The following is a 27,569-nucleotide window of genomic DNA, read 5'->3' as shown; positions in this document are numbered from 1 at the left end:
AAGACTTGCATTCAGTAAAAAAAGAAAGAAAGAAAGAAAGAAGTTAAAAACAGGGAAACCTTTAAAACTTTTTAAGGATAAATCATTTGTACTTTTGTTTTTATAGCCAACACTGTCTAAGAAAGCACTAAGTAGCTTTCTATGGATTTAAGAGGTTTGCTTGGCAGTTGTCAGACATTCCCTTTTGCGCACACCAAGTGCGCTTAGTATATCAGCTTATCCACCTGGGAGTCAAATGTTACAACACGTGTGATGGTTAATTCTGTAGAGCAGGGCCCTTAATCATAAGGCCAAGGGCCACCATTGGCTGGGCAAAGACTCGATTCCAGTCCACAGGACGGTTGAGGAAGATGTGAAGGAGGGACTTTTAACTGTGACGTCTTGGGTATTCATACTACACTGAAGTAATTACATAAGATATAACAATTAAATGAAAGTCTTGATGCAAGCTCAATCATCAAGGTAAGCAAATCCCAGAAAGTTGTTTATCTGGAGGTTATGTTTCCAGTGGGAGAAATATTTCCTCCTCATCCAAGTGACTTCTTAAGAAATGACAAAAAGTTTCTCCCACTGAAAACCCAAAGTCCAGATGAACAGAACATTCTGGAATTGAATGACAGAAAAAATGAATGTTTTTCATTGTCTCTTTAGAAATATGAGTTTTTTATAATGTAAACAAATAGGATATTTTCTGAGAATTAACAAAAACTTTCAGTTTTGTAATTACAGGAGAGTCTGAGCAATGAGCTAAACCAAACTTTTATTTAGTTTCATACATTTTTTTTTATTCGTGCTGACAGGTTTCTTCCATCTACTCTGACAACATTTCTTTATCATGCAAAAAACCTGAGAGACACTGTTGAAATTGCACTTGTTTTTCTTCTGTGATATTCCAAGGGACTTTAAATGGACAGTTAGACGTCTTTACAATGACACTAGTGTGGTCCACTTAACATCAATGTGGGCAGCATGTGACCCGGGAAGTAAAATGAGTTTGACATCCCTACTTTAGAGCTTAAGTGAGTAAAAGATTTTAAATGTAATGTTTTACAGTATAAATCGAACTGAAATAATAAATTAAATTATAGTACAAGAAAGCTCTGTCTGGTGGAACTATATAAAACAACTCTCCAGTGTTGCTTTTGTTGTTGTTGTTGTTAAATTACTAAGAAATATGCTCGGCTGCTTATGGACACAGGAATGGGCATCATTTCCAGCGGTTGATTCGTCGCAGCTGGACGTAGGCCAGGCACATGCAGACAAATATGATTCCCAGCAAAGCCACCACGTTCCTCCAGAAGCCCCACACGGAGTAGTCGATACCTTGCTGTTCCAGGAAATATTCCCCTGCGATGCTGAAGCACAAGACACAAAGACACATTTAATCTGTGTGTGTATGTGTATGTGTGTGCATAAGTTTTAAACAGTAGCTACGTTATTTCACTCACGCTGTGTTGTTGTTGTACAAAAACTGTCCTTTCAGCTCGTTAATGTATACAGCCTAAGAAAGAGAGACAAAGAGGTCAGGCTGAACAACCTCCTCACTTCACATAAAGGCACATTAAATTCAGGCCCAGTGGTCTCATTCTCACACACAAATCCTCCCTTGCTTTCTGTATCTTACATCCAATCCATATTTGAAGATACTGATCCATTTCAGCCAAGAGAGCCAGCTCAGCATGGCGTTGAGATTGACGAGAAAACCACCAAAGACCTGAAACATAAAGAGGGAATGAAATTCTTAAGTGCCCATTGTGATCTCTCTTGTACATATCATATATGAGTCTTAGCATCTCACCATCATGAAGACGAAGGGCAAAGCAATGAGGATGTTTGCCATCGCAAATGAAGAAACGCTCGCTGAGACGAGGAAGGCCAGACCAACTCCTGCCAGACTGACCAGAGACATGGTCAGCGCAAAACAGAGGAACGTCTCAAAGGCAGGCTTCAACCCTGAAGGAATGGTGGACACATACACACAGGAAGACAGGAAATTATTGAGTGGGCTGCTCCTGGCACAGTGGCAGTGAGATCAAATGGAAGCTTCCAAATGAAAAGTAATCAACAGCGGCTCAATTAATTAGGAAGTATATTATGGGGATCCAGATTTTATTCATCAAAACTGGAACACCCTTGAGATGAGGCTCAGCCTGTGCAGAAGGAACTGGGCTGTTTCCTTATTCACTCATTTACTGCATCCAAACTCTAACTCATACTGCAAAACCACTCTGTGGATTTAGAGTTAGCCCTAAATAAGACATTTCATGGCTGTGAATGGAACAGCAGCAGCTCCTCTCTGTGCTAACTGACTGTATCAGAACATCTTTCACGATACGACGCAATGTGTGTTTTGTATGTGTATGTCTGCTGGCATGCAAGGGTGATGTTACCCATCATGTAGTAGGCAATTGCTGAAAACACAATGATGGGAATCATGCGATTGGGGATGAGATCAGCAAAGATCTTGGACAGGAAGTAGACAGAGGTACGGTAATAGCCGCTAGAGTTCTCATGACTGCAACAAACATTAACAGGGAAAAAACCATAAACTCAAAAACAATGTGACAGGGTGAAAAGGGTTAGATTCACTGACAATTTGAAAAACAGACATATATTTTGAGCTATATTTTATATCAAAGTGTGATGCAACACATAAGCATGCACCTCTTCTAAAATTAAGCTCACGCTAATTCGTTGATGATTGCATTTTAAAAAAATGCTTTAAAAGGCAGCAACACCACACACTTGGTCAGGACATCCTGGTCCAGTTAGCTATCGACTACAACAGGCTGTACAACAGGCAGCCACCTATCACTTGCACCCAGCTATGCTTAATGCAAACTTCAAGCCTCAGTGCAATTTAAATGGGTGTGTTATGCAAAACAATTACTCCCAGTACAGATATCATGAGGAGGTCAATTATCTATAAACTTGAAAACATTTTTTTTTTATTTTCACAAGACAATAAACATGTTAATTACTGCTGTAAAGTCTATTTTAACAGGTACATCTACAGGGATTGACTTGCTTTTGAAAAGAGCTCCAAGAGGCAGCTAGAGGAACTGCAGTTTTGGCATTTTGGCTGCTTTTTTCCAGCTTGTGAGATGATTGCTTTGTGAGTTTGGTTTTCTTGCAAACAGCAGCCAAGATGAATTAGCTGATGAGTATTAATGAGGTTATGTTGCCTCTCTTAACGGGGCTCTAGTGCAGAGTCCTTGCAGAGAGAGTGTAACCCAGATTACTTTGTCATAGTTACAATTTACAAATGTCCAATAAATATGTCTCATGCAGGCAGTCATAAAGCCTGAGGACTACAAAACGGACGCACTAATTAAATGTGTGTGTTGCAGGCAGATGGTGGGTAACACCTTTCTCAACAGTGGCTCTTCCCAACAATATGAGCAAGTGATAGAAATCATTTGTCACCATAAAGATAGGAAAACACATAAACAAAATTAATCTGTTTACTTGTACAGCTATTCTTGTGAGAGTTTTCTCCATTACAATCAGTGAGAGGCCAGCTTGTTTTATTTCACACCTCTTTAAAGGCCTGTCTGAGAGCTAAGACTCGGTTTCAGGGTCAAAGTTAGAGTTAAGTAGGGTTAGAGCTCAGGATTTATTTGTAGTCCTTTGTGAATGCATTACTGTAAATGAAATATAGCCAACAGAGCATGACTGGCTCTGCTGGAAAAATTAAAGACTGTGGGTTAATCACTTTGCTCTAGTCCCTTCTGTCTTTTCAGAGTACTGCTGCATTTTCCTGGTCATCCCTGCATTTTCCAGACTACTGCAGGGATCACCCAACTTTCCCAAAGTATGTTTCTGTTTATTGCTATGAAACAGGTCTGAATTATATGTTGAGAAGTTTTAGAGTACATATGGTGCCAGCGACCCTTTTGGACTGACACAAGAGTGCTTTATTGGTTGTAGGAATCTGATTGGGTTCTTGTAAAAGGCTCTTTGTTTTAAGGGTTCCCTGTGCAATAGTTAGACATGTGTAGTGAACCACAGCTGAAAACACTGTATAACAAATGTACTATTTTCTCTGACTTGAGTAATAATTAATAAAAGTCACAATGTCCAGTTGTTTTTGGAATATAGTGTAACCTCTATGAAAACAAAACTACATGCCTTGTTTTTATGGTTTATCATCTCTGTAACTATGGTGGATTTAAGAATATAGCAGCTTTGGCTTTGACTGAAGAAAAATACAGAATAGCCACAAGCCACACTTCTAAAGTGCACACATAAGCTTAATGTCTCACTCACATGAAGATCGCCCTTTCATTTATAAAGAGTTCAACAGCAGAAAGATTCCCAAACACCATGTTGATGATAAGGAAGAAGAACGCTCCACTCCTGCCATTAAAAGACAAAAGAGACAATGGTTTAAAAAGTTAAAAACATTACAGCCATTATACACTACTGTGAAAAAGTATTTGTCACACCTACATGTGTTAGGTCATCAAACAAATGTTAATATTAGACAAATATAAACAGAGTAAATGTAAAATGCAGGATTTCATTTATTAAGAGGGAAATAAACTAGTTAAACCTCCCTGAAACTGTGTGAAAATGAATTGCCCCTCAGAACATTGAAAAAACTGCAGGCCTCACTTGTCTCAGTTAAGCTCAGACTGGACAAAAATGGCATCCATGCGGGAGCCAAGTAGAAAAAAACAGCTGACCACAAAGAACACAAATGCTTGTCTCACATTTACCAAAAAACATCTTGATTATCCACAAAACCCTAACCACAAAGATACTCTGTGGCAATGTTCCCTTGGACCACTGTGAGCGACATCAGACGTGTGCACTGTGGTCACGCCAGCGTCAAATCCATCCAAGTTACATGGTTTATTAAAATAATCAAATTACAGCATTTACATTTATGTTAGACTACTTTTAATTAACTGCTTTAGCCCACTTACAATGAAAATTAAAAAAAAAATCTTGTTCATGACCTGTGTAGTATGTTAACACTATTGGAAGTAAAAATAACTTGAACTCCAATTTTGAAAACACAACTTTCTTTCTTTAAAAATAAATAAATAAATAAATAAAACTCTTACTTGTATTATGAGTCTGTGGTCTGTGAGAGAGTCTGTAACTCTCTGTCTGCAAAATACAGCATATTATGACCAATGTTGGGCAATTAATTATATAGTTACTTCTTCAAAAAAGTTACTGAGTTTTGCAAACAACATAGTTTTTTGCAGCTCTTTACCTAAAAATGCAGCCAAGGCAGTTTTTTAAACAAACATTTCAAACTATTTACAGAACAATCAGCTGTTCTGCATCAAATCTGATGCCACACAAATTATTTGTGCCACTCCAAAAAATAATTTCTGTCCACTATGAGATAAAGGAGAACAACAGCCTGATACCTGCAGGCATAGCTGGACTGGCCATCGGGCATACCGGGCATTTGCCCGGTGGGCCGCTGGCGATTTTTTGTTTTTATGGGCCGATGGATTTTTTTATTTTTTTTATTTTTTTTTAGGAAGGGTATATATAATGAAAGGTGTTGGATTGGCCAATTGGTCATGATCGACTCTGGGCTGGACCAATTACAGCCGAGGAGGCCGAATGCACCCTCCCCCTTGTTCAGCAATCTTATAGACGAACTAAAGAAAATGGAGAACAAAAAAAGGAAAGGAGGTGTTTATGAAAATATCACTAAATCTGTCATTTATTAATTTTAATATTAATTAATGATCATGTCTCACCTCTAGTGTTCTTGGTCTTAATTTAAGGTTTCTACCATGTGTTGTAGATAGTTCAGGAGGTTAACTCGACCAAGCAGTCTTTTTGTTTCCGCTATGTACTGTTTAAAATCCAGAATAGGGAGGATGGTGTAGGTTTAAGTTTATTAGATTGATACATATATACCAACAAGGCAGTGTACATCAAAGCAGTTGTTTTCATGCAAAGGCTTTATGGTTTTTCCTATAGCGATTGACAGATGACGTGACTTTCGCGCATTGCATGCCAGGAACTCGTGGCAAAACAATCCAAATACCGCATCAAATGCAAGCATTTGCAGCACCGCAAAACGTTCATTCTCCGGTTCCAATACCTTCTTGGTTTTTCTTTGCCGCACAAAAAAGGAATGTACAAAACTAAGGAGAACAATGCCGGACCATACAAAGACAGACTCGACGAAAAGGCAAAGAAAAGATACGAGGAAAAAATCAAAGGAGTGAGAGGGTCAGACCCTTACGAGCACACAAAGTGGACAAAAGACGTTAGCGTGCTGCCCAACTTTCACCACGCTCAGATTTATAATTATATGGATCTTGGGTGAGTGCATACACTCATGAAGTTTTAGTAACTTCAGGTCACTGCAACAAGCCCGGTACAGTTTACCGACGGATGGGTACAGGACCTTGAAATGCACCGTGTAGAACGAAAAGACCATGTACAAACAAAGGTAAGTTTACCAGTCTCACAAATCGTCTTCATAAATACACAATCGTTAACCGTTTATTAATATAACCTTTGAGCTCAACGGTAATTAATTAGTAGTGGAAATAATTTCTGGTGACAATAATATTGTATGTTGTAATCGCACTGGACAATTAGTGATACAAAACAACTGTTTTATCCTGTGAATAAAAGTATATGTTTTTGTCAATGTACCCTGGTAATAACAGAAGCGAAACGCAATATTATATACAATAAATAAAGAAGCATAGCGTGACAATTTCTGTTCAGCGCCAGACTTGCTTGTAACCTATATCACCAATTATGTTAAGAAAAATGACGTATTAAGTACTACAAAACACTGACCTTTGTGGGAATGCTTGGAGCAGACTAACATGTGAGCTGGAGTGTTCTGAGACGTTATATTTGGTATATCTAGACCATCCGTTGGCTCTTACTTGAAAACATGGCTTAAAAAATTTCTCTTCAACGACATAATCCGATAAAAAAAAACCGATCTCTTTACCCGTCGGCTTCCCGTGGCTGTCATGCGACCGGCTATTGCAGTTAATAATACAACAGCTTCTTGCCATTTTTGGGTTTCTTTTTATCGCTGTGTAACTGAGTTCAATTGAAAGCCTCATGCGCTAGTACCTCTTGCCTCAAGTTCCCAGAATCCTTTGCGGTTTTACCCTGAATGACGTCACATTTTCAATCTCTATCCTGGTGGGCCGGTCTCTAGTCAAAATGCCCGGGCCGATTTTTTGTCCCAGTCCAGCCCTGCCTGCAGGCCTGACAACAGGAGATGTATCACTCCTGTAACACCTGTAACATTCAGCAATCGCCTCATTGTTCTGACACACACAACAAAACTATTGACTACACTACACACTAACTACACAAGATTTGCGCTAAACGTTGCAAATCTCTCACATCTCAAAACACCGCCGTCACTCCTAAAACTTCCTCCCGTTTCTTAACAACTAGATGCCACGTTGCCATATCATTTTTTGATTGGTCGACACAGTACTTTTTTCGACCAATAGGAAAGGGTGGGGGGTGTTTTGGTTTCGTCTTTGCTCACAGGCGGAGAGTGCTTTCGAGCGTTTTCCTTATAGAACGCCGTTTTTACCGTTTCTTCCTGCAGTAAATATAAACAACGATAGTATTCAGGAAGAAAACCAAACATTGCAGATATTTTTATCATAACTCTGGTTTTACGTGGCCTATCAACACAATTTAAAAACTGGTATAAAGTCCACACTTTTTCCGTCAATTGTTCCGTCTGTCCTGCTCACACCTCCAGAGGTTGTACACGTTGTCATTAACGTGGCTTCACTCCACAACAGCCACGCCGCTTTGCTAGCTAAAATAACGGTGTCGGCACATATTTACTTTAATTTCAATTCAGGCTAGATTTTTTTCTGTGTGCGCAACGCAGATTTTATCTGCGCAGAGACCGTGCCAACAGTGCGCAATTGCGCACGTGCGCAGCTTAGAGGGAACATGGCTCTGTGGACTGATGAGACAAAGCTGAACTTTTTGGAAGGTTTCAGTCCAGTTGCATCTGCATAAAACTGACCCAGTATTTCATGACAAGAACATCATACTAACAGTCAAACATGGTGGTGGTAGTGTGACGGTCTGGGGCTGTTTTGCTGTAATTGATGGAAACATGAATTCTGCTCTCTACCAGAAAAATTCTGAAGGAGAATGTGTCACCATCAGTTCATGCCCTGAACCTCAGGAGCACACTTGGGTTATACAAAAGGACAATGACCAAGAACAGACCACAAAGTCCACCTCTCAATGGCTCAAAAACAAAATGAAGGCTTTGGCATGGTCAAGTCAAAGTCTGGACTTAAATCAGATTGATATGCTTTGGCATGACCTTAAACCTCAGACAGCTCACAAGGTAAAATGCTCCAACGTGGCTGAATTAAAACAATTCTGTGCAGAAGAGTGGGCCAAAACTTCTTTATAGCACTGTAAAAAACCCGTTGCCAGTTATCGCAAATGCTTGATTGCATTTCTCGCTGCCAAGGGTGGCACAACCAGTTATTAGGTTTAGGGGGCAATCACTGTTTCACACAGGGCCATGTAGGTTTGGATAGATTATTCCCTTAATAAATAAAATCATCATTTAAAAACCGCATTTTGTATTTACTCAGGTTATCTTTATCTAACATTAAAATTTGTTTAATGATCTGAAACATGAGTTTGACAAATATGCAAATAAATATGAAAATCAGGAGGTGGGCAAATACTATTTGACAATCTGGAATTTGTATCTGGAACCATGTGGCCTTCACAATAGCTGCCCTGCAATAATTCCCTACAACAATACACTGTTAAAAATATTTTAGATTATATTATGTGGAATACAGAGGTGAAAATGGAGCAGATACCCCGAATTAAACAAGGCAGACTGTTGTGTACCTGTTCTGTAAAGCCTCGGGCAGTGTCAGGGGCATTTGGTAATAAATGAGTCCCACGAGAATGGCAAAGAAGATGTTGAGAGCCAGTTGGGCGTAGGATGTCTGAGGGTTCCTCAGAGTGTTCAACACTGTCCTGCCACACACCACACGCATCTAGCTCACGCACACACATGCACCACACACACAGACACAAAGAGGATAATTGTCAACATTTTTTATTCAGTCGACAGTAAAACTGAGTCTAATCAGCACACAGCCAAGCACACTGAGATAACAGCTGGCTCATAAACTCTGTGACATAACCTAATAAACTCACTTCTGCTTCTGTTAATTATTAAACTAACGAGACCGGAGATTTCCAACAACCAGAAAATAATCTCCTATCATTTTAAAATTAAAAAATGTTCTCTGCAACCATCGATTTGCTCACCTGATAGAGGAAAGAGGTGGCGTAGTTGGCCGGCTTGTCTTCACCTGTGAGCCCGTCAACAATGCTCTGGTTCACATGGTCCAGCTCCTCCATCATATTCTGGTACAGCTGGGACTGCCGATACTTTATCGCTAATGGGTTTTTGCAATCCTCTTGGACAGCATAATAAAAACATGGATTTGTAACAACCACCCAAGAAATCTAAGTGAGATGGGTTTGGAGATATAGAACTGAGCAATTACTCCAGAAGTGCTTAGTTACATAACACAAACCTTCCTTTACGTCATGTTAAGTAAAGCTAGCTGCTTTACTTAAACTTCAAACCTGCTGCACAAACATGAGCTTGGTTTGTAATAAGTGAGCCTTTTATAGCCGCCCAGGATGCGACATGTTGTGTTATGAAGCAAAAACATTGTAGAATATAGTTTTTGTAATGCGGTTGGAGCAATCTGTTACCGACATGTCTAAAACCTTAACTTCACCAATAACTTTATACAACATTTATTTATTTTTCTTACTCACAAATCGCCTAAACCATGCTTGGATATTTTACTGGTGTTACAAACAGTGATTTGTCTATTTTAGAAGGTTGTCTTTGTGCGTGTCTCTCAGCAAAAAGTAGTTGGTGGTTAAAGAGGCGAAGCAGGAGAACATTTTGGGAGTGCTTTTTTTATAACTGTGAAACACTGTATTTATTACTTACCTGCCATGTCCCATTGTACTGTTGATTTTGTTTCTCCATTTGTGATGTCCATGAAGAAGTCAGCTGGATTGTTGAACGGCTCAATCTGATAGCCTGTACAAAGCACACACATACATACTGACAAAACCTCATTCAAATTTAAAAGCATAGAAAATCTGGATTTGGGGAGGTGCTCCATCCATCCATGAATCCACGAACCCAGTTCGGGGCTGCGGGGGCTGGATTATCTAAATAATCTCAGATCATTTTCACACTGTAGAACAAAGTTAAGTATGAACATATAAATATAAAACAGGACTTAAATCGTGCCCTGACTTCTGACCTCATTCAGCAGCTCATATATTGTATATTTCCCTTTGTTCATAATTTTTATAGGATTCTCAGTCAGAGTCTTCCAACTTTTACAGTAAATATACAAACTCATGCATTACATACCAAGATTTGTGAAGTACACCAGGGCATGGTCTGCTGCTCCTGCATACACCACCTCCCCTTTATGCATCAGTGTGAGGTGGTCAAACTGTTTGAAGATGGAGTATCGGGGTTGGTGGATGGAGAAGATCACAGTCTTGCCTCTTCTGGACAACCTTGATACATTTTTGGACATTTTTATTACACAGACAGCAGTAGATGGTGACTTAAAGACATAATTTACACCAGAAACACCAGCATAGTGTAAATGTGAACTAAAGATAGCAATGAACAGCACGCTGCTGCTTGACTCTACCTAATTTTAGTGTATTATACAGCGTGCTTCAGTTTTGTATTATTTGTGTCTTTTGTGTATGTGTCTAATGAGTGATAGTTTAGTAGCTGCGCTGTACTTGTGTAGTAGACCGATGATGCAGTTTGCAGTGTTAGAATCCAAGCCAGTGGTCGGCTCATCCAGAAACAGCAGAGAGGGAGAAGTGATGAGCTCCATCCCAATGCTGCACCGCTTCCTCTCCCCTCCTGACACACCACGCAGAAACTCCGTGCCTATCTGAATACACACACGCAAAACTTACTTTGCATCTAAAATGTGCAAAAATGACGAAACCAGAGTGATACTTCTGTTATAAAGTTTGATTTTTCTAAATAAAATGGTAGAGTAACTTTTCTTGTATGTAAGTTACACCAAAACTCCAAACTTCAGTGTATTTTTGTAGCAATTACATACAGTTTAGTTGGAACTGTGGTCTCATAGTAATAGGATTTAAAAAGCACTAATGATAAGTTATTTTGCATAAAATACTGTAACATTTTTTGATATTTCCTCTACAATTTAAAAAAAGTAGTTTGTGTGTGGTGCTCCGTACCTTAGTGTTAGCACAGTCTGTAAGGCCCAAGTCGTCTATGATGGTGTTTACTTGCTGGTGTTTATCTGCTGTGGAGTGATCCTTAGGGTTCAGACGCAAGTTGGCACTGAAAAGCAGGTTCTCTCTCACGCTCAGAGTCCCCATCAGAATATCATCCTGGAACCAAAAGGGCGATGTAGATAAACCACTCACCAGTGTGTAATGTTAAAGAATATGCATATGTTTGGATCTGTGTACCTGAACCACGTAGGCAGAGCTGAGCCTCAGGTCAGACGTGACGACTTTGCCGTTCACCAACACATTTCCCTGACGCAGTCCAGCTGGATTTTTCCTCCCTGCGAGTACATCCAGGAGCCTGCGATGAGGATAAAAAACACATCATTGGGTGGCCTGTGCATGCTTATAAACTACTGACTGTGTATTTGCAAGGAAATGTCTTACGATGTTTTACCGCTTCCTGTGGCACCCATGATGGCATTCATCCCCGGTCTTATGATCCCACTGCAACAAGTCATGCAATATTTTAGTGATCCTTAATACATAATCCATAAGATACACTCTTTCTACTCTAGCATTGGAGGTTATATTGTTCATTTCTTTCAGTGCTTTCTACAGTAATGATAAACATCACTCACCTTTTCCCTGAAGCTCTGTTGTCTTGTGGAAAATAAAATGCTATGGCCAAACACATGCCTGAGTGTGTATGAAGTTCTATATGTACAATACATAGAAAGATGTACTTATACCATACTAAGTTATAGCTCATTGAAAAAGTAGAGCTGCAACTGAAAACTAATGTTATTTACACTTTTATTGCCTGATTGACCTGTACACGTTACAGAATTAAAGGAAAAATCAACACACAGTGTCTTAGCAAGGTGTTAGACCAAAACTAGAACAGACTCACTGCACCTCGGTATTCCTTAGTCATGGCACATTAGGTCTCTACAAATCTGCTTGAGGGGTAAACCCCATTCTTTTCAAAGATAGTGACCGATGTGACTCAGAGTCTACCATAGGTGTTTAGGTAGTTGGGATCTGTTGATTGCAACTGCCATCATATTATATTGATATCATTTTCATACTCATCAAGCCATTCAGTGACACTGCTTAATAAATATAAACTCAAGTGGATCCAAGTCAAGGAGCATAAAAGAATTACCACCTACAGTGTCAAAGGCTCTGTTTTCTTTGCTTGAATTTGTCGCTCATCTTTAGTTGTAATGAGAGTGAATCCAGTCTGGCTCAGGTTTTTAACCTGCCAGAACATCTTTGACTCTTTTTCCTGATTAACAACAGAACAAGCTCAAAAGCTCAAAAATAACAACGTGAAAAGTGCATACAGTATTTTTATGAGACCAGCGTAAACACATTGACTGTCACACGCTGTAGTCCCAGCATGTTATCGGTCACCACACCGTAATAAAGCTGTTATATCACATAAAAGTATATGTAGATACATTCACATTCTCCCGGGTAACCAGCATGTCCTACCTCACATCATGGAGGATGATCTTTTCGGGACCTATCTTGCGGCAGAACTTTGTTTCTTGAACACAGTAGAGGAGGTTGCTGAATGTGACAGTTGGACCCCGTTCCTGAAAGTACTCCTCAACAGGGATACTATTCTCCCCCTTAGTCATGTTCAAAGAATGGAGTTGCTAGCAGAAAGAGAGGAAAAGAGAGTCGGGAAGCTGGGTTCAAAGAGAGAAGCAGTCTGGCACAGAGATCTGTGCAGGCTGAAGGAGATACAGGTGAGTGAAAATGTAACCAAAAGATATCTCTTATTACCCATCGGAACTTTGGACTCTCTCAGTCTTTATAGAGTTGTGGCTTACCGTGATAATGTGGCACTGAACTCTCCCCTTGAAATCACAAGCACAGCAGTAATTCCACCCATGAGCACTACAATCTATGCAAGTAATTTGATGGCAGCTGGTGATATGCGTGTAGTATAATGCTGATTACCCCTATGAAAGTATTGCAAATGTCAGCCATTCTACCATACCAATACGTTAATACCTGTTTATTTATACAGGCAATTTATACACAGTACGATTATTCATATTCATGAATAGAAGGCGACAGCAGTATTAACGCCAGCAAGCACAAATTCACACTTAGGGGAATCTTGTTTTGTCTTCTAGGGAAAATGAGTTATATTAAGATGAAGCAGTAAATGCCCTTTGCAATAAAAATTAAGCCACAAAGTTGAATGCACATTGAGGAGGTGCTTAATCCATAGATTACAAATAAACATTCACATTAAAAAGCAGCCATTTGCTTCAGGGATTTAGTGCTATACTCTGATATGACTTGTGGCTTATTGTGGCTAATGTAACATAAATAATGCAGCATTAGGGAAAGTACTGTTTTCTGACTTCACTCTCTGTGAGCTACTGTTTGAGAAAGCTTGAGTATTTAGGAATATTTGTGTACCATGATTGTTACTTGGTCTCAGTGACTACTGTTTAGTCTACTAATCTTGAATTTAAAACGAAAACAAAGAAAACGTATGAGCACAAACAGGGTGTCCTTTAACCTTTGACCACACTGATTACATGTACGACATTTCCATGGTCGGGCTGCCCCCTAACGCACGGAATTCACTGTAACAGGCTATAGAAAATCTTCTGGGTGGGATCAACATTGTTTTTCTCCGACTATTTGTCTTTTTGTCACCGTCCAATCAGGCTTCGTGTTCAACATCAAGTACCGCCTAGCAAATCGTTTCTACCAATCTATTTTCAGCACAGTGAGAAAATGGGAGGGGCAAGCTCCAGAAATTCCGAGGTGTTGTCATTGCGTTCCTCAGTTTTGTGTGTTTAGCACTGGGTGTACGGGTGGGGTGTTAATTATCCACAATGTGGCTCTAACAGCAGTTCTGTTTTTTATTTTGTATACTTTGACGTATTGTTCCGGTATAGCACAGAAACGATATCGTTACGCACAGCTGGGAAATTAAAGATCCTGTATTTTACACGAAGGTTAGCTTATAAGCTATTAGCTAACGCCTAACGTTAGCTATGGAGGAGAGGAAAGAGGAGGGAGAAGCGGAGATCCAAGAGCACGGCCCCGAGCACTGGTTCTCGAAATGGGAACGGCAGTGCTTAGCTGAGGCGGAACAGGATGAGCCAAACGAAGAGGAGTCCGAGCAAAGCCAGCAAAAGCTGTGGCACCTCTTTCAGAACTCAGCCACGGCGGTAGCACAGCTCTATAAAGGTATGTACAGAAGATGCCGGAATTCAAGCTAAGCTAGCCGCCTGAGCTAGCATTATCGCTGGGCGGAGAGACACAAAGGGCACTATTCAAGCTCATACTGCTCACTATTGGCAGCTTTTTCTCTGAAGTACAACCGGCGTTGTTTGTCACCGTTGTAGTTTTCAGTTGGACTGGGAGGTGTATTCTTTCAAACAGAGTTTAAAATCAAGTCTTCGTCGCTTCTCGTCTTGATTATCGTGACCCTGTTCCTTTTGCTAGCTAACTATACCACATGCTAACGCTAGCAGCCGCTAACAGCCGGTCACCGTGTCAGAGCGTCGGACAACAAGGCTGAATGTAGCTCACGGTGGCCTTAGCTGTCAGAGGTCTCTCTGGTTTAAGGGATTGAAAAGAAGACACCCTAAAATGTCCCCGAAATACCGGGTTAGCTTGCCGGTGCGGGCGTCACAGGTTTATTACAGTTGTTCGTCTGTTATGTACACAACATGGCTTACACAAAAAGTGTTTTGTCTGCCGGTTATCAGTTATACAGCTAGTCAAAATGGCGAAACACAGGGAGGAGATGGTAGACTGAAAACAAGACATTTGTTGACGCTTAGTCGTAAATTTTATTATAGCGGTGTTGTGGACATCCAGAAGTTAATGACACAAAAGACGTTTTATACCAAGACGCAGTTCAGTTTCCTCTTTCTGGGTGCAATGATTTTCATTACCAGAACAAAATGGCGAAAGGATTACCATAAATGTTGTTCTTGTTGAAAATGTGTCCTGCCCAGATATGTTTTTTTGCTGACATCTTCTCTTAGAGGCACACATCAGGACCAGAAACTCACTGTAAATTGTGATCCCTTAGTTGGTCAGATTTGTCCTGCAGGGTTTTCTTTGTGTGTTAAATGTTTTAGTTGCCTTGATCACCAGTTTATGGGATTTATTTGATGTCCTATCCTCAATATTTATGGAGCACTATTTCACCAGTACAATTACAATGTTTGTCCACCACTGTCTAGAAATCCTGCTTGGTCAGGTACTTCTGTTTACAAGACCCTCCTCACCGTGTGTCCTAAAATCAGGAACACACCTGTACATGAATACACTTATGAGCAGCCAGTGGAGAAAAAAATGTAAGAGTTTCTAGTCAGGAAAACTGAATTTATTTTTTGGGTCATGAGTCTTCATACTGTCATTGCTTTTTCTTTAAAAAACAAAACAAAAAAACAAAAACTGGAGGTAAACATCACACAAGTTGTTGATATTCACATAATTTTACTTAAGCATCCTAAGCATATGCATAGTTTTGAGAGTTTTAGTTTTAGCCTTGAGACTTATTGTGGTGGATACTGAATTTGAAAATGCTCAAACAGTATTTCTCAAATCTGAGGTCAATCAGCCAGTCTGCTGACTCAGTCTTTAGGGCAACACTAATCGTGGGAATGATGGTGTCTTCCATTGTAGCCAGAAAGCTATTGGATATGGATATGTGGATCGTGACTTCCTGTTGTGTGCGTCAGTCAGTGTTTGCAAAGACATACATGTTAAAAGGTGGCAAAAAGTCCATGGTTTCTTGAAGATTAAATGGTATCTATTCTTTAGCTCCATGGCACCACAGCCCTGCCGAACTAAAAGCAAAATCCTTTTAGAAGCAACTCGGTGGCCATCTTGTAGCAGATTTTTATTTTCAGTCCCCATCTGTACAAGTAGGAAGAGAACCATAGCCTCAATTTCAGTCGTCAGTGGAACATTAGTTAAGACAATAAAAATCGTTGCAAAAGTTTATCATCCTCACCTTAAATAGGGTATAAAAGCATCACATTATAGAAAAGAGGTAAAGTATATTTTAGTCATTGTAGCACAGATGCAGAAAAGTTCTCGACTTTTCCCACACACAAATAAAGCAGTTATGAACCTTAATGTGCACAGGTGTCAGAACTGCATTATTAAGTAATATTTTTCTTGTTTTGGCTGTTTGACAATGGGACAGCAGCCATCTGTCACATCTCCCATTGATTTCTGGGAGTGCAGAGTTTCCTCCTTTTATACAGTGCTTTGAAAAAGTATTCACCTCATCCCTGATTTTTGTGTTTTTCACATTTGTCACTCTCGCATGTTTTAGATCATCAAACAATTTTTTTGTATTAGACAAAGAGAATGTGAGAAAATACAAAAATCATTTTTTCAAACAACAGTGTATTAAAGGGGAGGGGGGGACTATTTGAACTTACCTGGCTCCGTGTGAAAAATGTATTGGCCCTTGCTTTGGCAGCACGAACTGCAATCAGGTATCTGATAACTGGCAAACACCTGCTCTATAAATCAAGTGCACTTGAACTTCAGTGCATTAACTCATTGCCATCCATTCTCCTTCAGGATTTTCTGGTAGAGAACCGAATTCATCGTTCCAGCAATTACAACAAAATCTGCCTCAAGCAGCAAAGCAGCCCCAGAACATCACAGTACCACAAGCATGTTTTACTGTTGCAATGCTCTTCTTTTTATGGCATGCTGTGCTGGTTTCAGCTTTTGTCTCATCAGTCTACAGAACATTTTCTCAGAAGTCTTGGGGATCATGAAAATGTTTTTTAGTAAATGTGACATGAGGTGGTTTTCCCGTCAACTCTCCCATGGGTGCCAATTTTGCCCAGTCTCTTTCTTATTGTTAAATCATGAACTCTGGCCTGAACTGAACCAAATTAGGCCTGCAGTTGTTTAGATGATGATCTTGGTAGTTTTGTGACCTCCTGGATGAGTCTGTGTACGTTCTTGGAGTAATATTGGCAGGCCGGCCACTCCTGGCGAGGTTCACCACTGTGTTTTCTCCATTTGTGGATAATGATCTCACCTTTGCCTTTTGAAGTGCTTTTGAAACCATTTCTAGGCTGATAGAAACATAGTCATTGATATCTTGGCTGTTGAGTTTTCTTAGACCATGGCATCATCTGTTGCTTTTTGATATCTTTTGAAGCCTACTTCAATTTGTCAGAGAGGTGTTTTAAAAACGTTTTAGAGGGGACAAACACTTTTCCATGGCACTGTATAAAGTCTCAGATAAAAATCAAAATACCAGTAGACCACAAACCCAACCCGGTGCTGCAAATTTGACCTCTTCTACACATTATGCATCTGTTCATACAGTAGATATTTGTGTATTGCTCAGTTAATTTTCTGTTTGGTCACATGGTTTATAGTTTTCATTTCTTTTTGTTTGTCTGCTTTTTGTTCTTGTCACTAAAGAAGACTAATTTTGTAATTCACAGATCGAGTATGTCAGCAGCAAGGACTCTCCCTCTGGGTGCCCTTCCAAAATGCAGCCACAGCTGTCACTAATCTGTATAAAGGCAAGTAAAATGATACTGTTAACCCTTATGTGGTTCAGTCTTTTTATAGCATTTTATATGTACAAGTTGCGATTGTTGTGTCCAGAGATACTGAAATTAGGCGTCCTTGTGTGTCATCAGAGAGTATGGAGGCCCGCCAGCGGAGCTATGACCTGGGCATCCACTTAGGCTTTCAGCGCAGGAATAAAGAGGTGATTGCATGGGCGAAAAAACGCAGAAGAACTATCAGGCGAGAAGAACTCATTAGCTTCCTGTGTGGCAAAGTTCCACCTCCTCGTACAGCTCGAGCCCCACCCAGAGTGTCCATGGTATCTGCAAGCAGACCGTCACCACCGGAGACTGGCAGCTCAGTGGAGACCGACCTGCAACCGTTTAGAGAGGCCATCGCACTGCATGGTTAGCCAAAGCGAATGAACGCTTTATGAAGTTGCAAGGCTCGAATTAATATAAGTTGTCTTATTCCTTTTCTTTTTTTTCCCCCATCCCTTCTTTTCCAGGCCTTAGTGGTGCCATGGCCAGCATCTCTGTGCGTTCTGGTCCTCCCGGTTCCCCAACTCACCCCGCACAGTCTCTCAGTCGTCGTAGGAATGGGCTTCATGATGTGGACCTCAACACCTTCATAGCTGAGGAGATGGCACTCCATTTAGATTCCACCACCAATCGTAAACGAGGCCCTGCCCCCTGTAGTGATGTCATCACAGACTCACCCACGCATAAACGTAACCGGATGCTCTGAACTCTTCCCACACCACTGATCCCTTCTCTGTCTGCTCCTCAGTGGCCAACTGGACAGCTGATGGGGACTCACGCCTTGGCCAACCACTGAAATCTTCCTTAGTCGCAATGCTACAAATAAAGAAAAAACTGTTCTCAGCGTACATATTTAGCCCCTCCTTTAATCCACTCATTTTCTCAGCAGGAAATTTGGTGTTGTCTCACACGTCCTCTCAGTGGTAGAGTTCTGTTCCTTTTAGCAGATTTACTTTCCTGTTTGTTAGCCCTCTGTCGATCTGATACCGAGGCAAGCACACGTTACACTTGAAATTCTCGACGTGCAGAATGTTCAGTTGAGATAGTGGGGTTTTTTTTGGGGGGGGGGGGTGTTGTTTCTGGCCGGGCTCCTTTGTGCTTCACATTCAGTGATCAGATGGACCAGACTGTTGCCTGCAGTTTGCGGTTTTCTTCCCCTCTTTCCTCAGGCATACTTCCTCCTCTTTTGAGTGCTGGCCAAACCAGACTGAATCCGGGCTCCTTGGGAGGCCAAACTGCCTCCCTGCCGCGTGGCTCAACTCAAAACGCTTTTCAGCGTGTGCATCTCATTCTGCTGCTCTGTGTGTTTGCGTATCTGACAGCAGAACTGCCACTTACTGTGTCGTACTTGTCTTTGCCTTTGAGAAAGCTGCTACAGTATCTCTGGTTTTTGTGCAACAAAGAGTGTGTGTGCGCGCGTGCGTGTGTGTACGCTTGTGGACGCAGGGTTCTGGCAAATCCAGTTTCCACTTGACAATTTTCTCTTTTATGAAATTCATCCCATTTTATTTTCTTCAGTTGCTCTTTACAGTCCAAGCCAGGGTTTTATCACGAAGCAGGTCATTCATATCCACACAGATAAGTGGGATGACGGGGTGGGGAAAGTGAGATGCATCTTATGTCTTTTATCTCTGCATTTTCTTTTTCTAACTATGCTGTTACCTGTTGTAACGTTACAAATAATACAAATGCGCTACGCACGGTTTCCATATCAGCGTCCAGGAAAACTCGATACAGCACAGGCTCTCAAATTTTTTTGCATTATGAGCAGTAACAGTGTTTCAAAGGCTGCATCATTGTTTGCATATGACCCAACAGTAACTTGGAGACTGTTGCCAATAACTCGTCTCTTGTTTTACGACCCTTTCACACCTGTGACTTCAGCTTTAAATCTAGAAAATGACAGGGGGCAGCTGCCTGTGAACTAGTGGAGGGCCGATGGCTGTGATATTTTACTTTAGCCCGCTCATGGACTATTGGGTGTGTTGAGTCAACAAGACACTTGTTTTTGCTGATTTCACACTGCTTTGTGATACAATCTTGTGTAATGTGTGTACATAACATGTAGGTGCTGTTATATGTGGTACATTATTGTAAAAAGGAGTGCAAATCCATTGGGATGTCCATGTACAATAACGATTCTGACATTAAAGAACAGTACAAGTGTTCAACTTGTGTTTGAGTTTTCTCACAGTTGCGTTCATTATGTTTAGTGCAGGATGAGCGTTTCTCGTTTCTGTGATATTTTAATAAAATGCCTCAGTTGTTGGTCATAAAAGAACACTAAAGGGTAGGACGAAAAACCCGAGCCTTTCAGCTATTAGCTGTTGCAGTGCTTCTCTGTTAACTCATGCCTTTTTCATTTGATACCAAGAGCAGAAGAATAAAGGATCATTTGAACGCTGCGCTCAGTCTGCAGAAGCAGGTTACCTCGAAGTTTGTTAACGCTGTGCAGTTCATTGTTGCCACCACATGGGGGTGACAAACTACACGCTACTGCTTTTTTTTTTTTTTCCCCCCCTCAAAGAGTTTTAATGCTACTGTAAGCAGACTCTTCCATGAAAGGAGTTTGTTTTTATTAAAACAATCTAGTTAGGTCTCATTCTCAACTGAATCATTTATATGCATTAATCTTATTTATGTGATTTTTCTTCTTCGCGTGTGAAATTATTACATGCAAATTAGTAAATTGGCAGCATTTACACACAGGGAGACGTGTTGAAGGGCAAACAAAGATAAACAAATATGAATACCAGGGGAAGAACAAGCTGCAAGTGAGAAATGCTAATGCTGCATTTGATGAGGAACCAGGAAAAATCAAAGGAAAAAAGCTAACAGCAGGATTTTTTTTTAAAAAAAACTTTTTATTCTTGTAAGATTTCTCAACCTGGGAATTAGATTTTTTTTTTTTTTTTTTTTTTTTTCAGTTCACACAGTGAATACGGAATATGCTTTTTGTCTCACTCTAACATCAGAAAACATATCACCCTAGTTCTAGTGCTTCATCGGTTACGTGAACTACACAATTGTTTGTCTACCCGCAACAACAAACTGGAAGTTTCCTGGTTACTTAACTACATTTGGCATCAAAGGTGCGAGAGTTGCGAAGGACATAGGTTGGATCCACTTTTGAATCCACCAAAACACACAAACCACCAAGGCTAACCTATTCCTCTTATAGCAGTTAAGATGTCATTAGTGGTGACTCACTGTGTTAGTGTGCAGCTGACAGACTGCTGCACATAGCTGATGAGCAGAAGTAGTAATGTCCTTAGTTCATCTAGACAGTGGCATCATTTAACACGAGGGAAAAATGAGATTAGGGCAACGGAAGGGAATCGAGAACCGGTGCCAAATCGTCCCATCCACTGGCACCAGTACATCCAAGCTTATCATTTCCTTTTATCAGTGCTGGCATGTTTTCATGACAGCTGCACACTGCAAACTAATGATGTCAGGCTCAGCAAAGCTTTCGGAAACCTGAGTCACTCACGCATCTTACTTTTTGGGTGTTTACAGACTGGGAGATAATAAAACATTGGCACACACACACACAGACAAACACTATCAAGAATCAATAAGGGAGCTGATAAAGAATCAGACCTTTAAACAGTATTGATGAAGGCATTAGTATCAATAAAACCTTATCGATACCCTCCTCTTATTGTCACGGACAGACTGTCATGAATATCTGACACTTTTTAAAGCTTAGACCGTTACTGATACAGTTTTATGTGTCTTTTTTCAGCCTTTGTTGTGTTTCGTGCAGCTAAGATAAACGGCACCGAAACCATGAAACATTCTTCTCCCCTCGCTTCCCTCCACCATCATTTCAGTCAACACACAAACTCTTCTCTCTGTCCAGTTTCCGTTCCATCTCCATTAAACACTCAGTGCTTATACTTTGGTTGTTTTGGGTTTTTTTTTGCCATTTTCACTTAACTTTCTATTTTTCTTTTGTACTTTTATACCCACAAGCAGCATTCATACCAAATCTGACAGCGTTTCACCTTCGCAAAGCACAGGTGAGACAGGTACAGGTAAGAAATCCCCAGTTATGAGGGCCACTGACTCACTTCATAAGCTTGTTCGTTATTACACTATTATTTTTATGCGTACGTGGATCCCGATGCAGACTGATGGAAAGTAACTTTATATTTGTAAGGGATTTTTAGTACTAGGCAGAGGCAGGGGGTGAACCGTCTTCTGCTTTAAACAAAAACCCCACAATGTGTTCCTAAAATAAGTAAACTCTCTCCTGATTTGATCATTGATAACTTTGAGGCACACCATGGACTGTGTGCACATTTGGGGTGGAATTCTTCCCCATAACAGAGAAACCCAGCTGTTCTGCTAAAATAACAAAGATAATAGTGATTCCCCATTTTATAGCATTAATCTGCAGATACATTATATTGCCAAAAGTATTCATTCATACACCCAAATCCTTGAATTCAGGTGTTTCAATCACTTCCATGACCACAGGTGTATAAAATCACGCATTGAGGCGTGCAGACTGCTTCTACACACATTTGTGAAAGAATGGCTCGCTCTCAGGCGCTCAATGAATTTCAGCGTGGAACTGTGATAGGATGCCACCTGTGCAACAAGTCCAGTTGTGAGATTTCCTCACTACTAAATATTGCACAATCAGCTGTTAGTGGTATTATAACAAAGCGGAGATGATTGGGAACCTCGACAACTTAGCCTCAAGAACAGTGTACAGACTTGGCAATTGGATTGATGAGTCTGGGTTTGGAAGGTGCCAAGTATAAAGTCTGGTGAGGGGGGACTATGGTGTGAGGTGGTTGTTCAGGAGTTGGACTCTAAATGTTATTCCAGTGAAAGGAATAATTTCCAACTTTGTGAGAACAGTTTGGGGATGGTCCCTCCCTGTTCCAACATGACTGTGCACCAGTGCACAAAGCAAGGTCTATGGAGACGTGGATGAGTGAGTTTGGTGTAGAAGAACTTGACTGGCCTCCATAGAGTCGTTTGGGATGAATTAGAGCTGAGACTGCAAGCCAGACCTTCTCGTCCAACATCAGTGTCTCACCTCACTAATGCACTTTTGAAAGAATGGTGAAAAATTCCCATAAACACCCTCCTAAACCTCGTGGAAAGACTTTTCAGAAGTGTTAAAGCTGTTATAACCGCAAAAGGTAATCTGACATCATATTAAAAACTATGGATTAAGAATGGGATGTCAATCAAGTTCATATGCATGTGAAAGCTGCAGGCAAATAGTTTCTGCAATGTGGTGTATTTCATTCCTTGTCTCTGCCTGATCTGACAGCAGTTTTATTTGACCTGAGCACACATGCAAAATTGTTCTGCAAAACCGAGTCCTGCCATCTCCCTCCACTAATTCACTGTCAAAGAACAAACAGGAGGACTCAGATGTCCCAAAGAAAGAGTTGCCAGGTTAACAGCGAACACTTGACCTCCCACTTTTTTGGGCTCGGCCAATTAAACACCAAAGTCTGATCCGGTCTGCCACTCCAACCGCCACAGAGATGCGCGATAGACACCGGCGCTGCCTTACACTGCATCCGGCTGGGATATCTGTTCCTCCTTTCCTGTGCTGACACGGCACGGTTGTTTTTGTTTCATCATGTATCTGAAAGCTCTAAAGGCTGCTATTTGATGGAACCATGGAGGAGAAGCAGAGCTGACCGCAAGCTGCTTCACACTTCAAAAGAAGCCCTCTTTATGTGCGCGTGTTTGTGTGTGCGAGAGAGAGAAGGAAAGGGAACGAGAGAGTGAAAGAAAGAGACATGACGAGAAGCAACAAGTGCCTGAATGTTCCAGAAAAACCCCTCGAAGATGGCCATCTGGGCTGCGCTCACACACACACACACACACACACATAAACACACACATATAGGTGTCTCCTAGGATGCCGTCTGGTCTGAAAGAGAGAGTTGGTAGTGTATCTTGTGAACCATCAGAGACACACACACACACACACACACACACACACACACACACACACACACACACACACACACACACACACACACACACACACACACACATCTAAACAAACGTCCAGGCTGTCACAGTGATTGTGTGTCTGTGTGGGCTTGACCATTAGGGAGTTTTCAATGGCAGACAGCTGGCGATCAGTGATGCACTTGTTATCCCTTGTGTGTGCGTGTGCGTCGACATACACGGCGCAAACACAATGGGTTGATGGTAATTGCTGCACCAGCTTGCACTAATTGATAGAGGACAGCATGCTCATACCCTCACACACACACAGGCACATTAACACATTAGCACATGCACATAAACAGAAGCCAATCAGGCAGACTGCAAATGTGTCCCCAGGGAGACAGATCAGCCGGAGATCAGGGGGTGGTGGTGGTAGATAGAGAGGTGGTGCAAGAAACCGGGAAGGAGAAGAGGAGGAGGAGGAAGAGAGGTTAAACACTCCCCAGAGACGGCTGCTAGTCAGGGCTCTTAGTTTTGTGCATATAGGCTACGGTAGGTGAGCGGTGCGTGGCGTGCATAAAAACACAAGGTCTGAGAGATTGTCTCCTATTTTTGGGTCTGCTGTGTTTTCGTGAATGTTTTCTCCTCTTCAAAAGGAGCACCCCACCACACACACACACACACACACACACACACACACACACACACACACACACACACACACACACATCTTCTCAGCCCACTCCTCCATCTTTCTCTCTCAAACATAAACATGATGATACACACACACATGCACCCACAGATCTTCAGAGCTCCCTTGCGCACCAGCATGTCCCCGTCTTCCACAAACGCCACGACGAGAGAGAGAGAGAAAAACAAACCAAGAGCTGATCACCATAGCAACACGTTATATATCTTCCAGCAATATTTATCCAACCCAGAGAGGAGGGGTTGAGGTGGTGGTGGTGGTATTGGTGTTGTTGGTGGCAGCGTAGATGGAGAGGGGAGGCAGAGGTGGTGGCGGTGGCGTGTGTATGTTCGTGTGCTGTGTGTGTGTGTGTGTGTGTGTGTGTGTGCGTGTGTGTGAGAAAGAGAGAGAGAGGGGGAGAAAGAGAGAGATGCAACTCCTCTAAAAATCAAATGGTCATTATTATTAAGAAGAGGCGCTGCAGTTCGCTTTGACGGCCACAGGGAGGCAGCAGCAGCCAGAGCAGCAGGAGCGGCAGCATCGCCAGGCACCAGTCATGTGGCACGCAGAGATTACAGGCTGCAGGTTTCACCCCCAACTAAACACCACAGCAGCTTATTTCACTTTTATTTCAGTCGAAAGTGTGTCGAGGAGTGAAAATGTGGTATGAATGTGTCTGTCTGTCTGCGTGCGTCCTCACAGCACGAGAGCGAGAAGACCTGGACTGGTCACCAAAGGTTGAAAGGAGAAAACCTTTCCAGCTCGTCCTAAAAAAAAACCCAGCATCTCACAGCGGGATTGTGGGCACGCATTAAAGGATGGAGAAAATGATTGAAGAGGAAAAGAGATAAGAAAATAAATGGTAGTGAAGAAAAAATATAATAATAATACCACTAAAAAAATAAATAAAGAGCAGGAATGGTTGCAAGGCCCCCTCCTCCCCAAGCATAAGGATTAGATGTTGTGCTGCTGGCTGCAGATGGGTTTGGGCTTGATTCTGTATGCGTGTGCACCGTGTGTAATATCTCGGTGTGTGTTTGGGTTTATTTTTTGGGGGGGGGCTGGGGGCTCAGGAAGCAGGTTCAGCAAGGAGTGAGGAGAGAGGGAGAGAAGAAGAAAAGGAGGGAGAGGGGAGTGAGGAGTATGAGAGGAGGGAACAGGATGAAAGGATGTAGGTGAGTCTAGGAGGAGAGGAGGCCTAAATCCTCACTGAGCTCCTGGGAGAGAACAAGGAGAGACACGCAGAGACTAATGATGTGAGAAAAGGGGAAATGTAGAGAGGAAAACAGGAAGAGACTGACGGTGTGTGTGTGTGTGTGTGTGTGTGATGTATAGATCGGAAATAGAGCCAAAAGTGTAAGTAAAGCACAAGTCTCCTAGCTCGCATTTTTATATAGAAAAACCCAACAGGACCTGACAAGAGTCTGATAGAATCAGCGCAGCTACATGTTCACTCATCACACACACCTACACGCTTGCCCTCACGCACATACTCACAGTCCCACTTGCCCTCTCTTCAGCACCGCTTCATTTTTTCCAATATTCTGTGCTTGGAGTGGTATTCCGTTTTGGTGCAGTTTAAATTTTTCAGCAGGCTCACCTGGTGTGACTTTGGGAGCCATTAGGCTTCGACCGGGCCCAACCCGTGCAAGCACCTCTGCGGGTCGACAGCTCACAGTCCGGTGGGGGGGCTCGGCAGGCTATGTTCGCCATTAACTCAGGGGGGAAAAAAGTGGGTCTGCAAAACATAAAATTGTTGTTTTCAGCCCAGGACTTGTCACACTCCTCTGTTGGAGTTCAAGGGCATAGCTTTGCCAGCACTGAAACTTCTTCTTTTTTTAATGAATCGGAGAAAATCATTTTGATCGTGGATCAGTTGTGAGGTCTGTCATGAAGCTGGTAATTCAAACATGTTTTTAATTTGTGTCGTTGTGAGTTTGCAGACATGATAATTACAAGATATTAGGAATTACTTGGTTAGCTCTGTTGCCTCACAGCAAGAAGGTCTTTGGCCGTGTGGGTTCCTCCCTCAGTCCACAGACATGCGTGTTAGGTGGAGATTCTAAATTGGCTGTAGGTGTGAATGTGTGTGGTAGACAGCCTGGTAACCTGTCTGCGGTGCTTCTCCCTCTATGACAGCTGGGATAAAATGGATGGATGATTACTCAATTTCCTAATAATTATCTTTAATATTGCAAATGAAAATTTTTGCTTGTAGCGGCATAACTGCTACATCATCACCCTGATCTCATTTTGCAGCTCCATGTGCAGCTTTTTAGCTTCTTGTTTTGGTTTGCAACTTTATTGTTTCGTCTCTCTGCTGTCACCAAAATTGAGCAGCAGGGAGATATTTTCCACACAAAAAAAAATAAACTGCTCTAACAAGCCCCACTGGTTGACAGGCAATTAGATGCTAAACTCAGGAGAGCAGTTTAGCTACAAAACAAATAATGAGTTGGTTGAGGCCCAAACGGGGCAGATTCACTGGGACGAGCAGACTTGATAGTCGTCAGGTGGCCAGAAACATGTCTCTAAATGAATGTCAAAGGTCTTTCCTCTGTACATTTTGTTGCCTGAAAGTAGCTGCAGGCAAACAGCCAGAGTAAAGTAAAATTGCACGATGCAATAACTACACATGGAGGTCCTTTGCTGCAGGAGGTGTTTACTCACTCCTTTGTCAAACCTTTTCCAGTTGTTGATATGTCACGGCTGTGTGTATTTTTTTTCCTCCCCTTTTTCTTCCCTGCACTGTTCCCTCCAAGTAGCGAAAAAAATAAATGACTGCAGCAACCCAAGAATCATCTGGTGGACATGAATGTTGCATAAGGCTGTCCAGCTGAGAAAAGAGGTATTTTAAGCCTCTTTGAGATGAAGAGAATTCAGCAGAAAGGTGTGAGACGAACAGGTTGAGTTCAGAGGGAGCTCGGAGACATGTGTTAGGAAGCATCAGCGAAGTACAGAGAAATCCTTGTGGTGACTCGGAAGGAGGAGGCAGCTCATTGACCTGGCTGTGCTCTGCAGGTACAGGGACACACTGCTCTTTAACTGTCTGAGGGAAGGAGAAC

At 41.7% G+C, this 27,569-nt stretch overlaps 2 protein-coding genes across 3 annotated transcripts; one reads left to right on the top strand and one right to left on the bottom strand.

Moving 5' to 3' along the window:
- Positions 1-488: 488 nt before the first annotated feature.
- abcg2b (ATP-binding cassette, sub-family G (WHITE), member 2b) lies at positions 489-26,197 on the bottom strand. Of its 2 annotated transcripts, XM_039613664.1 has the most exons (16): positions 26,105-26,197; positions 12,790-12,956; positions 11,737-11,796; positions 11,533-11,650; positions 11,296-11,451; positions 10,822-10,979; positions 10,433-10,584; positions 9,998-10,090; positions 9,295-9,446; positions 8,866-9,017; positions 4,270-4,359; positions 2,391-2,515; positions 1,799-1,953; positions 1,625-1,714; positions 1,449-1,501; positions 1,208-1,355 (listed from the first exon to the last, which is right to left on the bottom strand). In XM_039613664.1, exons 2-16 carry the CDS (start codon positions 12,936-12,938, stop codon positions 1,208-1,210), a joined length of 1,851 nt encoding a protein of 616 aa, XP_039469598.1. In that variant the 5' UTR covers positions 12,939-12,956; positions 26,105-26,197. The 2 variants fall into 2 exon arrangements, with proteins under 2 accessions (XP_031614837.1, XP_039469598.1); XM_031758977.2 differs by lacking the exon at positions 26,105-26,197 and having other exon boundaries at positions 489-1,355; positions 12,790-12,938.
- Positions 14,081-20,050, top strand: zgc:77849 (UPF0472 protein C16orf72 homolog). The gene is made up of 4 exons (XM_031758969.2): positions 14,081-14,517; positions 17,769-17,849; positions 17,970-18,245; positions 18,347-20,050. The coding sequence occupies exons 1-4, from the start codon at positions 14,322-14,324 to the stop codon at positions 18,583-18,585; spliced, it is 792 nt and encodes a 263-aa protein (XP_031614829.1). The 5' UTR covers positions 14,081-14,321; the 3' UTR covers positions 18,586-20,050.
- Positions 26,198-27,569: the final 1,372 nt, after the last annotated feature.

This window comes from Oreochromis aureus, linkage group 6, assembly GCF_013358895.1.
Source record: "Oreochromis aureus strain Israel breed Guangdong linkage group 6, ZZ_aureus, whole genome shotgun sequence".
NCBI classification, from domain to species: Eukaryota; Metazoa; Chordata; class Actinopteri; order Cichliformes; family Cichlidae; genus Oreochromis; species Oreochromis aureus.
The sequence above is the reverse complement of the archived record's forward strand: the minus strand, read 5'-3'. Positions and strand labels throughout refer to the sequence as shown.